The sequence below is a fragment of the Sorghum bicolor genome, chromosome 2 (genome assembly GCF_000003195.3).
Source record: "Sorghum bicolor cultivar BTx623 chromosome 2, Sorghum_bicolor_NCBIv3, whole genome shotgun sequence".
NCBI classification, from domain to species: domain Eukaryota; kingdom Viridiplantae; phylum Streptophyta; class Magnoliopsida; order Poales; family Poaceae; genus Sorghum; species Sorghum bicolor.
Window position 1 is genome coordinate 13527130 of NC_012871.2, and position 15284 is coordinate 13542413.

At 40.7% G+C, this 15284-nt stretch overlaps 3 protein-coding genes across 3 annotated transcripts in view; all 3 read right to left on the reverse strand.

Annotated features, from left to right (window-relative positions):
• Nucleotides 1-356, reverse strand: part of LOC8057311 (endoplasmic reticulum metallopeptidase 1) — a 16536-nt gene extending 16180 nt beyond the window's left edge. The window contains 1 exon segment of the mRNA XM_021453658.1: nucleotides 1-356. Within this exon segment, the coding sequence (XP_021309333.1) occupies nucleotides 1-167 (167 nt within the window). The 5' untranslated portion in view covers nucleotides 168-356.
• LOC8084636 lies at nucleotides 3408-6495 on the reverse strand. The gene is made up of 4 exons (XM_021453659.1): nucleotides 5826-6495; nucleotides 5621-5707; nucleotides 4316-5059; nucleotides 3408-3943 (listed from the first exon to the last, which is right to left on the reverse strand). Exons 3-4 carry the CDS (start codon nucleotides 5008-5010, stop codon nucleotides 3682-3684), a joined length of 957 nt encoding a protein of 318 aa, XP_021309334.1. The 5' UTR covers nucleotides 5011-5059; nucleotides 5621-5707; nucleotides 5826-6495; the 3' UTR covers nucleotides 3408-3681.
• On the reverse strand, nucleotides 6643-12189 carry LOC8084637 (tropinone reductase-like 3). The gene is made up of 6 exons (XM_002461818.2): nucleotides 11958-12189; nucleotides 11705-11821; nucleotides 8305-8439; nucleotides 8100-8225; nucleotides 7747-7848; nucleotides 6643-6994 (listed from the first exon to the last, which is right to left on the reverse strand). The coding sequence occupies exons 1-6, from the start codon at nucleotides 12087-12089 to the stop codon at nucleotides 6845-6847; spliced, it is 762 nt and encodes a 253-aa protein (XP_002461863.1). The 5' UTR covers nucleotides 12090-12189; the 3' UTR covers nucleotides 6643-6844.

Here is a 15284-nt window from a genome sequence, read left to right on the forward strand (position 1 = left end):
GCGACGTGGCGCATGTGGATGACGCGGTAGGCGAGGAGCGACATGGCGGCGTAGAGCGCGGCCAGCGCGAGGAGCACGCGCGCGGAGTCGCCGAAGCCGGGGCCGGGGCCTCCTCCCGCGCCCGCGGCGGGTGCAGGCCGCCGGCGCATCGGGGCGCGGGGCGCCATCGGACGGACGGACGGACGGAGGCGGGTCAGCCTCGGCGGCGCCGCCTGGCCGGCTGTCGTCGCGAGCGAGGGAGGATTCGGAAAGGCGTGGCGTAGGGACCCTCTCGTGACCCGCTGCTGCGAATGGAAGATTTGATTTGATGACTTTGATTTGGGGAAGGCGGAGGGAGAGGAGCAGCCGTGCGGGCCTGCGGGGCGGGGCGGGCGGGGCGGGGCGCGGGGGTGGGGTTGGGTTGGCCGGTTGGGTAGAAGTCAGAGTTGGTGGGATGACGGCATGACGCCATGACGGAAGGGGTGGCCCACCGAGTACGGCGTACCAGGGCCTTGTTTACTTCTGAAAAAATTTTGTAAAATTTTTCAGATTCTCCGTCACATCAAATATTTAGACGCATGCATAAAGTATTAAATATAGATGAAAATAAAAACTAATTGCACAGTTTGATCGAAATTGACGAGACGAATCTTTTGAGTCTAGTTAGTACATAATTGGATAATATTTGTCAAATACAAACGAAAGTGATACTATTTCTATTTTGTAAAAAAAATTTGAAACTAAACGAGGCCCAGACAGAAGCCGGCGGGCGGCGGCTAGTCTGGACGAGGGACCGCTGCAAGTCGCTTTTGGGTGGAAAATCTTCGCACCTTCACGTAGAGCTGTAGAGGTGGTGGGTTTGGACGACAGGCGAGATCAGCCGGCTAGTTTGGAGTATGTTCACATTACATCGCGATTTCGAATGGTTCAAGTGTGCTGTCTAGATCACCTATCGTGTTTCGTGAGAGTGTCGTGTACATTAATTGCTGATTTGACATGGTCATTAAATAAAGGAGTTTCATCAAATGAGAGAGAAGTTTCATCCCTATGAAACTCTTGTGACTCGGTTATCTAGTTTATAGTCTTGTTAACTGTGTCATAAAACTATGCATTGAGACTGACTTTATTAGATTAGATGAGGCATTGAATAAAAACTGTTTTTTATATGTTTTCACATTTTAATAACTTTTATATATCTTGTTTGTTGTTTGCAGATCTAATTGTCAGATATTTTACGATCTCATTGAAAAGTTAAGGCCTTGTTTAGTTCACCAAAAAACAAAAACTTTTCAAGATTCTTCGTCACATCAAATCTTACGGCACATGCATGAAGCATTAAGGCCTTGTTTAGTTTTCAAAAAATTTTGCAAAATTTTTCAGATTCCTCGTCACATCGAATCTTTAGACACATGCATTGAGTATTATATATAAACAAAATTAAAAACTAATTGCACAGTTTGGTCGAAATTGACGAGACGAATCTTTTGAGCCTAGTTAGTCCATGATTGGATAATATTTGTCAAATACAAACGAAAGTGCTACCTTGTCGATTTCCCAAAATTTTTTGGAACTAAACAAGGTCTAAATATAGATAAAAATAAAAACTAATTGCACAGTTTGTCCATACATCGCGAGACGAATCTTTTAAGCCTACTCTATGATTGGACAATATTTATTAAATAAAAACGAAAGTGATATAGTGCCAAAATCCAAAAAAAAAAATTGCATCCAAACAAGGCCGAGTTAGCAAGAAATTAGTAATAGAGGCTGACAATAGTTTACGATCTAATTGAAACGGTTGTTGGAGGATTTTTTTTTTCAACGAAATCTCTATTTTTATCAACACAAGTTGTCGGATGGTTTTTTTACCAAAACCTCTATTTCTATCGGTACGAAAAAATATAAAGAGACTATTAAAGTTGCCCTAAATATCTTTTTAAATGTATAGAGATATTTGTTAGTACAGTGGCGAAGCTAGAGCAAAACTAAAAGGGGTGCATTTGAGTCGTGGGTGCATAAACTTGTGTTATTGTGGGTGCATATATGGTAAAAATTTAGAGAAAACCACTATTCTCAAAAAATTTGGGGGGTGCATTTGCACCCCCTAGTTACTACCTACTTTCGCCCTTGTGTTAGTAGCTATTTATTAGCTTTGCATATCCAAATAGGGGTTAATAGGAGGACTAATTTTTTAGTCAAGCCTCTAACTACTCCATTCATATCAAATTATAAGTCGCTTTGACTTTTTCAGTACATCAAATTTGTTATGTATCTAGAGTTCTAGACATACCTTATGTCTAGCTATATACCAAAAAAGTCAATCGACTTATAATTTGGAATGGAGAGATTATTTGTTAGCCAACTAGTGGGCCAACTCTAGTTAAGTTGAATTTTTAACTCAAGCTAACAACTAGCTCTAATTATTCTAGGCAGGCTCTAAATAAAGTTTAGCGATACGATGTTTAGACACATAAACTATTAGCTATTTGTTCACCTTAGTTTCCCTTTGCCAACTAGTGAGATATAGTTGTCACTTGAGGTATTGACTAAAAACTAATCCACCTATTTGGGTGCTCTAGGAATAAACTTCAAATGACTAATTTAGATTTAGCATCAAACATGCCCTTAAAATATATGTCTTATTCTGAGTCGAGATGGAAGATGACATGTCTCCTCTCCTCTATCACTAGGATAGACCATGGGGAGACATTGACACGAAGGTGGGAGAGAAGAGTAGTGAATGTGGCATCATCCCCAAAAGGGGTCTACCTTGCGCAACCCCAATCTAGCGGGCCGATGCGGTAGCCGCAAGCGTGAGGCTCTTCACCGCTTATCAAGCCTTAGCAGTAGTGTCGCGATGTCTATCTATAACATCTATTTATATGACCCTACTTTGAGTGGCACATAGTACTTTAGAGGTTATGTTTGTACCCAAGTTATAGAACGGGGGTCATTCATTGAGGATTTATAATATCATGTAGATTTGGTACATAGAAGGATTCCCTAATTTAAGGTTTTGCATCATGCACTAGGGTTTTATAGATGAAAGAGTCCTTGAGTGAGATTTATGTGTAGTGGAAAATAGTGGTTGTGAATAAGTGGTGATATGGATTATGTGCTTAATTTCACAACATATAGTCTTATACATTGATTTTGTGTTGGGCATGTCTATGATGATAACTTTTAGCCCATTCATTTGACAGTGTGAGTACTCACTGGAGTGCTTTGGTGCACCACTGAAGTTTTTCAACGATCATCTCAACGGATCTCAAAACTAGCCTAACCTACATAAATGGTTGTTTTCTTGAATTGGTGGCCTAAGGTCGATTTCGGAAAACCATCCACGTACGAAAAAAATATATTTTGACTGTCCTTGGAAATTGTTTGTATAGTATTGGTTAAAAAGCTGTGTGCAAACTGAGGAGAAATAAAGTGTAAAGCACCATATTCTGTCTTGCTAGTAGCTACTGTCACATTTTTACAAAATAAGATTACTAGTGTATACATATACTATTGTTGTAATCTACACAACTCAGAGCAAGTAATTTGGTTGACCGTTGTTTCCATTAACATAGTTTGCTGATCAGAACCAACCCAGTTACTAGAAAGTCTCCCATAGATGGTTGACTTTAGCCTGTTGCTGCATCCAGCCTTCTGCCACTTCAGAAACTCAACAAATCCCATGGAGAGGGAACTGCATCCTCAGCAACAACAAGAACAGCAAGGAAACCATTTTGTCGCGGCTGGTGGTTGTGGTGTTGATTCTGGTGCTGGTGCCGGTGTTTGTTCTGGTGCTGTGGCCAGGGCCGGGGCTTGCTCAGCTTCCAGTGCCTTGTCTTCAACTTTCGGTGCTTCCTGCTCAACAAGAGGCTCTGCCTGCTGTGATAGCTGCGATGTGCTTTGCCGGGCAAGCTCAGGAGCATCGCCTTTCAGGGATTCACTAGACCTCACTTCACCTGCCAATCTGAAGAAATTGCAGATAATTAGGAATGAATACGTAACACCTTGGATTCAGAAAACATTGGTTGAATCTTTCACCAATGCAAACACATATTGACAGTCTAATTATTACTATAATCTGCTCTTTAGCGATGCTAACTGAACTTTATATGCAGATGCTCTATTTAGTATTAGAGTGTGTTTTTTTTGGCTCTATTAGGAAAGACTGAATATAAAAGATATATCCTAGAAGACACTTAGTACTTGTCAATGTTCAGTTACTAACTATCTCATGTGTAAAAACACTCCATTTATGATGCCATGATGAAATAGCTGAAACTAACTTCTATACAGTAAATATTGAGGGATGGAATGCTGTCATGCAGAGAAGCCATACATTGGGAACGCGAAGCTTGTTGTGCTAGCATCAGACCGGTGTGACAAGCTGTTGTTATACTCATTATTGTCATCACCATCGCCCCCAACCCTGGTAGCAGGCTTCACTTTAGCACCGTCCTGTACAGTTGCCACCTCACTTTTCATTGGGCTAGAGCTAGTGCTCAGCCTTGGCAACGGCGGCAGTGGCGCCAATGGGTCATTAGGGTTGCCTAGTTCACCTGATTTGCCATACAAGAAGAAATGATCCTTCGAGAAGCTCGCATTCCCAACATTGATGCTAAAGAGAGATTCATTTGATGTCACACTCCAGTCTGTTGGTGATTTCGATTTTGACCTCCGGAAAACAGATGACGGGATCCTTTTGGGGTCTGGACACTCATCCGGTGCCCTAGACATGGCCTGGACTGGTGGTGACTGCTTTGGGTCAGTGGGGGCATGATGCGAAGACGAACTGCTCTGTTTTCTAATATCTGAGATTGCTGCATTATCAGCAAATGATAATGTGCTGCCTAGTATTGGACCCTCTATCTGAAAGAAATCATCCTCGTCTAAGTTTTCTGATGACTTGGAAGACGAGGAGCTCGATTTCTTCTTCTCAAGCTTATCTGCTGGTGTTCCGTTATCGGCGGCAGGGGTAACAGAAGGACTGGTGCTCACTTGTCCATGATTTTGGTCTTCTTGCTGATGGGCCATTGTTTGGTGTCAAGAGAATTTTTTTGTGATCTATCTTCGCTGACTGTTCCTGGGAAATGAAACAAACATAAACTCAAATCTCCTGCTAATATGATTATTGATTATAAATCTTAACATACTGTGATGTGAGCTTGTAACTGTAACTGCATCATCTCTTTTAACTGATGTCAGTCTGTTCTGTTGTTTACTCCTATGCAGTTCAATAAGTAGGCTCAAATAATTCTATTAGAAGAAAACAGTAAATTTTTACAACAAAACACAAACATCTCAGCTATTAAAAATTTACCAAAATATTTTCATGTATTTTTGTTTCCTGTTGGGAACCAAAAACTTGTGGAAAAACTGTTGTAGACATATTCAAAGAATCACTAGTTCTATGAGACTTCATACTGCATCACTTGGAAAAGTGAGAATCAAGAAGGCCACACTTTTCATGGTTTCAGATTTCTTCTTATTTCTGGGGAAAAAATAATATAGTTTCACATACCAACAGATTCCAGAAGAAAAAGTGAAACGAAGAAAAAAGATACAAACACCAGTGAATATTGCATATATTAGAAAGAAGATTCAACTTTTTAATTTGATCGCAGAAACAGAGAAAATGGCTTACCACATTTTGGAAGAAGCATTCAATTTACATGGCCAGCGATAGCCAAGTATTTCTTTATCTTTTTTCCTTTCCCCCAGATCAATCAATCTACACAGCAAGTTTAAGCTAGGAAAATTAGAACGACATTTTCTAAGAAATCAAATAAAAAGAAACAAGAATACTGATAGCGTAAACTACCAAGGATTACAACATCATGTTTAATTACCTCTTGAGCCCCCACAATACTCGATCGGCTCAGTTTTCAAGCCTTCTCTTTGTTTTGAAATTTTCAGTGACACAGAAGATGCAACGCAGAAGCAAAAGTTTGGAACAAGAGAAGATCAGATCCACAAAATGGAATGTGTGAAAGGAAGCTACATGCAAATATGGAATGGTTGGTTTAACTGGGATACTGTCACCCACACATTCCCATCCGAAGATCTTGCATGAGCACAATATTTCGTTGTCATTTTCCTTTTTGTTGTGTAAGAAGCAATGCTGGAGGGAGTAGGTACAGGACACTATTATTAGTCTCCCATTTATTAAAAAATTATTGCCCGCTTTTTGCATAAATGCATGCTGATACGTAGAAGTACCTGCATCGTCTAAAATTACCCTAATTTAGACAAAAACAGCAAGGGGTTGTTTGCTTCAAAGACTGAAAACCTGCGCAATGATTCTCAGACGTAGGATTTTGATGGCCTAGGTTCAGATTCTTGACTAGATGGAAAGCTATCTGACAGGCATCAAACAAACACGCCCTAAATTTTAAATGCAACTTAGGTTGTTTCTAGTGTGGGCTTTCATTGGGTGTTTTTCGCCTGTATAACTCTATTCCAGTATACTGCCGTCGTTTATACTTCCTCTGTCCTCTAATATAAGGCGGTTTTAGTTATTCTATAAGTCAATCCATGCTAAGTCTGATCATATGTACAACATCAAATAGCTAAATTATGAATCACATTTCATCATGTATCAAAAGAGCTCATTTGATGTTGTACATATTGTTAGTCTTTTCTACATCAAACTTAGGACGGTTTGACTTAAGTCAACTGAAAGTCCATTATATTTTATGATGGGGGCTCAAGTCACACTACAATACAATGCAATTTAATGAACAGTAGCCAACTAGCTTCATAGCGAATTATTACAGTATATAGTTGCTATACCATCTAAGTGCCTTGGCCTAGCGGCAATCGGCACCAGTACACATTATTAGCAGCCAAGTCAATACTTCAACCAGATTTACAGCCTAGACTGTGTCCCTCCAGCAACAACAATTGTTTCAGCCGTAATGTATGATGCATCGTCAGATGCCAGGAATGCGGCAGCCGCAGCCATGTCCTCCACAGTACCCAATCTCTTGAGCTTGCTCCTCTCGTTAAGCTCTTTCCTCTGCAGAATGATTTAGGTTAGGTGCATGCATCTGAATGGAAGGAACAATAAGCTGGATAAAGTCTTTTTTTCTCGGAAAACACAGGAGATCTGCGCATCATTATATTAAGAAGAAAAAAGGTGGAAGAACCAAAGTACAACACAACACAACACAACCCCGAAGACTACGCACATACAGGTGACATCAATAGGTGTGAGCCACTTTTTTGCGCCAATACAATATAATTATGACATACTAGGCAAGAACCTCAGCGAGTATCTTAAAGTTTTGTACCTAGGTATCATAGGTAATAATCCTCTTAACACCGGCACATGGATAATGGCATCTAATTTAAATACCCCTTCTGAACCATCCTTTTTAGCAAGCCATTTCTAGCTTTTGAAACATGGAAATCAAATAGACAGTAGAAAAGAAACACGCTAAAATTAAAGATCACATCTAACACGTAGCAATCAGATAATATGCAACAATTGAAATCAGACAAGGAAAATGTTTAAAGGCAGTAACAAAAATTGAAGTTCAGATCAGGGTAGCCTTCACGTGGCACAATAGAGCATTCAAAAGATGATATATTCTCTTTTCCCTCTAAGTAAACTATGATCCACATAGACATTAAAGAATATATAGAACAATGAATTTTTTTAGGATAACAAGGAAACAATATAACAGTGCCAAATGTTTTCCTTTTTCGTTAACCAATCATTGAAATATATGAGTACAAACTATGCAAGCAAAGACAGAAATCACTTACAATGCTCTCATTTTCTGTGAGGAAACTAGCAAACCGTGTAGGAACAAAACCAGGGGCTATACAGTTAACACGAGTATTGGGTCCCATCTCACCAGCAAGAGCCTAAAAGGTAAAGGTCAATAACTCAGTAATAAAGTATCCAAAAAAATTAGTTTGCCAGGTTATCTTAAAAAAAGCATGCAAGGCTCCACCGATGCCCAAGGACACTGAAAAATGACAGTGAAAAATGGCTACTGACGAACAAAAATCAGTGACAGCAAACAAAGTAAAAAATGGCTACTGACGAACAAAAAATCAGTGACAGCAAACAAAGTGAAAAATGACCCCAAAAAGAAACAGATAAACATTAATACCTTTGTGAGACCAAAGAGAGCAGTCTTTGTGACACCATACATTGTCAATCCTTGTTCTGGATTGTAACCAGCAATTGAAGAAATGATAATCACAGATGACCCCTTCCGTAGGTGGGGAGCAGCATCCTGAAAAACATTTGGTAGAGGAAGAGAATGATGTCAACTTTATTGGTACAGAATGTAATAGGTGGAAGAATTTTCTCACCTGAAGAAGAAGGATAGAAGCCTTGACATTAATATCCCACAGCTTATCGAGAACAGCCTCTTTCATTTCAAGTATGCCATCTACAGTAGGATTTGCAGCAGCGTTGGAGACAAGAATGTCAATGTGCCCAAAGCTCTGCAACAATACAATACAATCAGTTGATTACTATTACAAGAATCTCCACGTCCTCAAATGCCTTACAGTATCTAAGACATGAACAGAAACTAAAACACTGTACAACATGCTTAACGAAACAAGTGGTTTGAGATAATGAAAAAGGTACACCTTAGACGCAAACGAATAAGACAAAGTATGATCCCTCTTTGTCGAAATGTTAACAAAATAAATGTAAGTTCAGCTAGCCATCAACCTGAATCAGCCTGCCTCACTTTTAAGAATAGAGAGGCATGAAACCATACTGTGTTGTGTTGGTCTAGGAGACTAGGACTCTAGGCAGTCAGCAGAGCTTTGTATGTTTTTGGCTGTCATAGTACCAATAATCAGTAATAGATTCAGACTTCTTTGGCCAGATGTATCTCACCCTGACAGTGGGCCGAGATCCAAACCAAACCCACAATAATCCAAAACATATATATGTGAAAGTCAAATCCAAACCAAATTAGACCATGACTTCAATCATCCACACCAAACCATACCACTCATGCGCTCAACCCATTGAAATACATATCCAACCCACCATTTCACTGGCACCTCATGCTATTGTTTATATTTAGCCATAAACAAAAGCAAAAAATAAATAGATAGAATAAAAGATCATTGTAAATTCTATTATTCACAGCCAAACCAGATCAGCCCACTTTAATAGGGACCAAACCAAACTAGCCCAACAGCCTTCTCAGCCTGTTTCAATCCAAACCAATACAGCCCAAAAGTAAAACCAAACCAAAAAACCAGGTTTAACCCAAACCATTGTCAGGTTGAGATGTATCCGTGTGGAAGAACAAGATAATAGGTCCAAGTCAGATTTGACAGGTATGCAGCACAGTGGATTTTATCGGAGGAGAGGGGGGGCATAGCCCAGGCCAGGTTGCCCTGAACTTAGCTCCACCAGTGTCCAGTGAGTACAATGGTTTGTAGATTCTTCTGGTCACAGCAAGACAATGATAATAAAAATGCACTGGCTTCCTTGGGGCCTTCTTTGTAGCAAGAAAAATAAAGGTGGTCTAGGGTACAGAGATCTGATCTGCACCTGTTTAACCTTGCCATGCTTGCTAGGCAAGGATGGAGATTACTAATGCATCCTGAATCCCTTTGCGCTCAAGTATTGAGAGCTAAATATTTTCCTGATGGTCAGATTTTGGAGGTGAAAGAGAAACCTGGGATCTCCTACTCTTGAAGAAGTATTGTCAATTGTGCGAGAGTTGCAGGCGTTGAAATCTGGCCTAATATAGAGAGTTGGTGATGGCTTCCAAATTGATTTATGGGTGGACCCTTGGATCCCAGAGGGAGTCATGCGAAGGCCAGTAACACCAAGAGGTAACAGTCCTAAACAAAGTATTTGACCTCACGGATCCAATCATCAGGGCCTGGGACACTAGTCTTATTATCTGGGAGAACGATGCGAAGAACATTTTGGCTATTCCTGTCCATTGCGAAAGTAATGATAGACTAGCCTGGCATTTTGATACCAAAGGGACCTTTTTAGGTCAAATCGACTTTAACATGTCCTTAAGGATCAGAGAGAAAGGCAGTCTCGAAAAAAAAAGGTCAGTCCTCACCAGGAAGTGAAGAACTCGGTCAAACAGTTTTGTGGCACCTAGCCCATAACAGTCTTCCACTACAAACAACCACAAACAGGAGAGGAATGTTGATAGATACTAGTTATCCTGTATGTATGACATTTGATGAAGATGGACGACATTGCTTACTAAAATGGAAGCTGGTAAGAAGGTGTTGGAGACAACTATAATTGGACTATACTACTCATCTGGAGGTGCTTCATTTGGAGTATGCTTATGCTGTTGTCAAATATATTTTATCAATGGAAGAGCAACATAGACTGGAGATAATCTTACTCTTATGGAACTGGTGGAATGAGAGGAACAAGATGTCATACAAGCATACAAATGAGCTAGGTGAGTGGCCTCTCAGCCCATGCGACCAAAGGATCAGCACGACAAGGAGAGTAGCTGCAATAGCAAAGGGATCATCAACAAACATGAACCAAAAGGTTGCAGCCTCTTCTCCCTCCTCGTTGTCTCTCTAATCCCCTTCCCCTGCTATTGCAGAGTCTTTACCTCTAGTTCTCCACCTGTCCACCAATTTACCGCAAACTGTATCTCGAATACTCTTGTATACAGTGAGATTTGGCTATGAATCCATGGTTGCTTGAAGTTGATCTATGCATCCAGCGGGAGAATCAAGCAGGTTCGTAAGACAAGATAAACGCTGGAGAACTTGCAAGATCCTATGAAGAGGTGATTCATAGGAGCAGAAGCATGGTTGCAGAGACCAACTCCTCATAGGAGAAGGAGCCAAAGCCTAGTTTGCGCTGGTGTTCTCCACTGTACCAAGAGATAAAACTGAATATTGATGGAGCCTTCAGCAATGCTAGTAAAACAGGTGGGTGGGGCTTCATTTTGCGTGACCACAGTGGTGTTGGGTACTTGGGTTAGCAACTGGAGCGGGAAAGATTCAGTCAGTACATGGTGCCCTTTGTGCTGAAGCATAAGTTTGCAGGGTTGCACACGAAGCTAGAGCAAATTAGAGGGGGGGTTGCCTTTCTCTTATAGTTGTGAAAGTTTAACCTATAACCATGATGAAAATCTGCTCCTAATAATGATTTTTCAAATTTTGGTGGGTGCCTGGGCACCCACGGTCTTCAACTTAGCTTCGCCCCTGGTTGCACTACAAGTACTGCTGACACTTCTGAATTTCACATATGAATGATGAAACGGATTCAGCTATGCTTGTGACGGCCCTTAAGTCAAGAGCCTATGACCTCGCCCCAGGAAGCACCATCTTCACTATCTTGTAGCGTCTATCACAACTAGTTTTACTAGAGTGTATATCTCCTTTAGTCCTTTGTTTCTCGTTCATGTAATAATTGTGCTCACAGTTTAACTCATTTGGGAGTGAATTGGGATCTGGGTCAGTCTGCTGTTTGGACTGACCCCCTCCCAATAGTTTGTAATGAGCCTTGTGGCCCGTCATCTCACAGGACATGTGGAGTAATAAAGCTACGAACTTATGAATTATGATAAAACAAAACAGCCAAATTTCCTGATGCACATGCACTCCAAACTTAATTCTAGGCTCCCCATGAGGTTTGGCAAAACGTTGACCGCAGGGAGGCCTGATGGGATAGCAATTAGCATCATAGCAAAGCAACAAGAGTAATCTGACAATGTAACCCCTTCCCCAAGACCCCAACACTGACCTTGACGGCCGTCTCGATGAGACTCTTGCGCTGCTGCGCGTCGGAGACGTGGCAGACGGAGCCCACCGCGGTGATACCCTTGGCCCTGAGCCCCTCCACCGCCTCGTCCACGTTCTTCTGCAACGCCCCCCCCCGAATCGATCCACAGAAACACCCCCAATCAGAACGAGCAGCAAGGGGAATTCCAAAGCGAGGACCGCAACCAAAGGAGGGTAGAAGGAAGAAGCGACAAGATTTGCCGGCTCAGCTGGACCTGCTTGCGGGAGGAGATGACGACGGCGGCGCCCTCCAGGCCGAGGCGCTCGGCGATGGCGAGGCCGATCCCCTGCGTGGACGCCGTCACGACGGCCACCTTCCCCTCCAGACGCCGGCACTTGACATCCATCGCCGCGCTGGCCGGCCTTCCACTCGCTCTCAAACACGCCTGCTGCTGCTACAGCAGAGTCCGTATCCGTACGGTAATAGAATTTCCCACAAAACTGGCTGCTTCGTTTAAACTTATCCGACGAATATACCGGACAAACAATATTTTTAATCATAATGTTTTAATAAGTGAACGAATTAGTGTGCTCCTTGCATATAAAATTTGAATACAGAAGGCACCAATCAAAAAAAAAAAAGAATTTGTATATAGAGGACACATGGAGACGACATATTAGTGCTCAAATAAAATTATGTATATATGCCTATTTTATCGAACTTGACCGATATTGTATGTATGTAACCAATCACAAGCTAATATGTATCCGGGTTCAAAAAAACTATAACATCGATATTTTAAACAAAATTATTAGATACTTAAACATTAAGCTTTTTTTTAGGATGGAGAGTATTATATTAGTAACGGGCTAACAGCTAAGAGGATATTGTTTGGTAAAGTCAATTACATTTTAAATTTTGTAGGGCTTATTCAAAGTCGATTTATAATGGATTTAATCCTGTCAAATCACCCTGTAATCCCTTTAGTTTAATCGAACAAGCTCTTAGCGGGATAGAAAAAAATATCCCTATTTTAGAGCATCTCAAATAATTCCTAAAACTTTTTTTGTCAAATTAATGAGTATTTTTCAAGTGGCAGAAAAAGATATAACCTAGAACATATCCAACAGTACTACAAAACAATCCAAAAAATGAATTTGCAATGTTACAAAAAAATATTGGAAAAAAAGACACTACCACCAACAGTTTCCTGTTATAAAAAGAGAAAATAGACCTACTTGTTGATTTTTAGTGGCCACCTATGCTCGCCATTGCGGCACCACAACCCGTGTTTGGCACCTAACTCACGTTCAGAATCTCCAAAACAAACTTTCGTCGAATTGTGGCAAATTCTCGAGGTCAAATTAGTGTCCAGAGGTCAAATTGCGGCAAAAACCTCCTAGGCTCCTATGCAGGCTGCAGCAACGAGAGTGTGATTACCATCCTAGCTTCTTAACTTTTATAGTTAAAACCTACAAAATAGAATTTTCGTTGGCCTACGTTCTCATATTCTCATATTTAAAAATACTGTCTGAAAATTTAATTCTTGTGAACCTTCAAACAATACCGATCAGGACGAAGGAGTGTGGAAGAAAAAAATCAACTCCAACAATTTACTATCTCTCTTCCCCATCCTTGATTTTTAGCAAATTGATAAAAAATATTCTCCAACAGTTTTCCATCCCTCCTCTCCATGTTTGGCAAGATAGGAAAAATCACTCCTCAGCGTGGATATATGTGTGCTTGCTAAGGGCCCTCTTTGGATTATAGGTTAAGGCCTTGTTTAGTTCCCAAAAATTTTGCAAAATTTTTCAGATTCCCCGTCACATCGAATCTTTAGATGTATGCATGAAGTATTAAATATAGATAAAAATAAAAACTAATTGCACAGTTTGGTCGAAATTGACGAGACGAATCTTTTGAGCCTAGTTAGTCCATGATTGGACAATATTTGTCAAATACAAACGAAATTGCTACGGTGCTCATTTTGCCAAAAAATTTGGAACTAAACAAAGCCTAAGTAAAGGATAGGAAAAGAAAAGGCTCAGGAATTAAGATGACATGCTTCTTTAATCCTATGGAATTGAAAAAAGAAAGAAAGATGGCCTTTGGCAATAGCTCAGGAAGTAGCCGGTGCACACAGGAACTGGCTGCGGCATCATCATCACATGCATTGCAGGCGAGTGCGGGCAGAGCAGGCCGGCCTGAGTGCCTGACCGCCTCCCTCTTTTTTTTTTCTTTTTTTTTATCGAGACCCTCTTTTTTTGGTTGGTTTGGATTTGGATGAGTGGGGCCTAAAATCGTAGTGAGCTACGCGGTGACCGTGAAAAGCAGCGCGAGCGTTGCGCGGGAAGGAGATCATTTTGTGCCAGGATTCTTTCCACGAAGTCCGACCTCATGGTTGTAAGCCAGTGTCAGTGTCAGTGGCTAGTGGCCCGTTTCAATATACCGTTTCTAAAATAAATCCGCTGATAGAACATCAATGAAACGAATAATGAAACAACCTTTACAATGCATGAGTTTCACCTTGATGTTTCTTAGGTTGGACAAAGCATTTAATTACTGCAAAACGATTGGATCACATGCAAGATGGTGAAACGATTTAGCCCTCAGTGAGGATTTCATCTCGTTTCACCGCGTGAGAAACAACGCCCGCGGGGTTTCACTATGGTGAAACTATTTCCTTCTCTCTTCTCTTCGTTTCATGCAAAAAATATAGTTTTGCTGACATGACGCTCTAATAAATGTGCATGACATCCTGGTGAAACTCCCACCGAGACTGGTCAAAGATGAGGCATAGAAAAGTAATCCTATGAAATGTTTCCTTCCTTTTTCATGGGAAAAAGTCTACATAACCTCTCAAATTATCTAGGTGGACTACTTCATCCCCCGAACTATGAAACCGGATATTCTACCCCCTGAACTTTCAAAACCGGTCAAATAACCCCCTAGAGCGGTTTTGGATGGTGGTTTTGTCTTTTTCTTTTTTATTTATTTCCGCTAAATCTTTGAAAAATCATAATAAATCATAAAAAAAATCATAAAATGAAAATTTCAATTTTGTTGGACTTCTGATGAGTAGATCTACACAGTGAATATATAATATGATATACTTTAGTATAATGTTTTTGTTGTAGCTTTAAATCTATATTTTTCTGTAATTAAATCGAATAATTGATATATGTAGTTCCTATGATCCAATTGTGGCGAAATTTTTATGGTGGACTCATTATTGTATGCTTGAACTATAGTAAAAATTTCATACCCAGTGGATCACGTATAACTTAGTTATCAATTTATTTAGCTTTATTCTTGTTAAATTTATGTTTTATTTATAACTTAAAAGACGACCCATTGTATAAGTTGTTTGTGTACCTGCCCTTAAGTCTATTCGCTCTGCTCTGGCTCGTAGTCTGAGCCCCCTCGGTCTGCTGGCCTTGTGTGTTGTGGGCTTTGGGCTATTCCTTGCGGTGGGAAAGAGAGATCGTGTCTTCTCCAAACAAATTGGATGCCGGCATGCCGCTCAATCAATCCTCGACTCCTCCGCTCTCCTTTGGCGGCAGCGGAATGCTTCGACCTACAGTTTACCTTGCAACCCGTT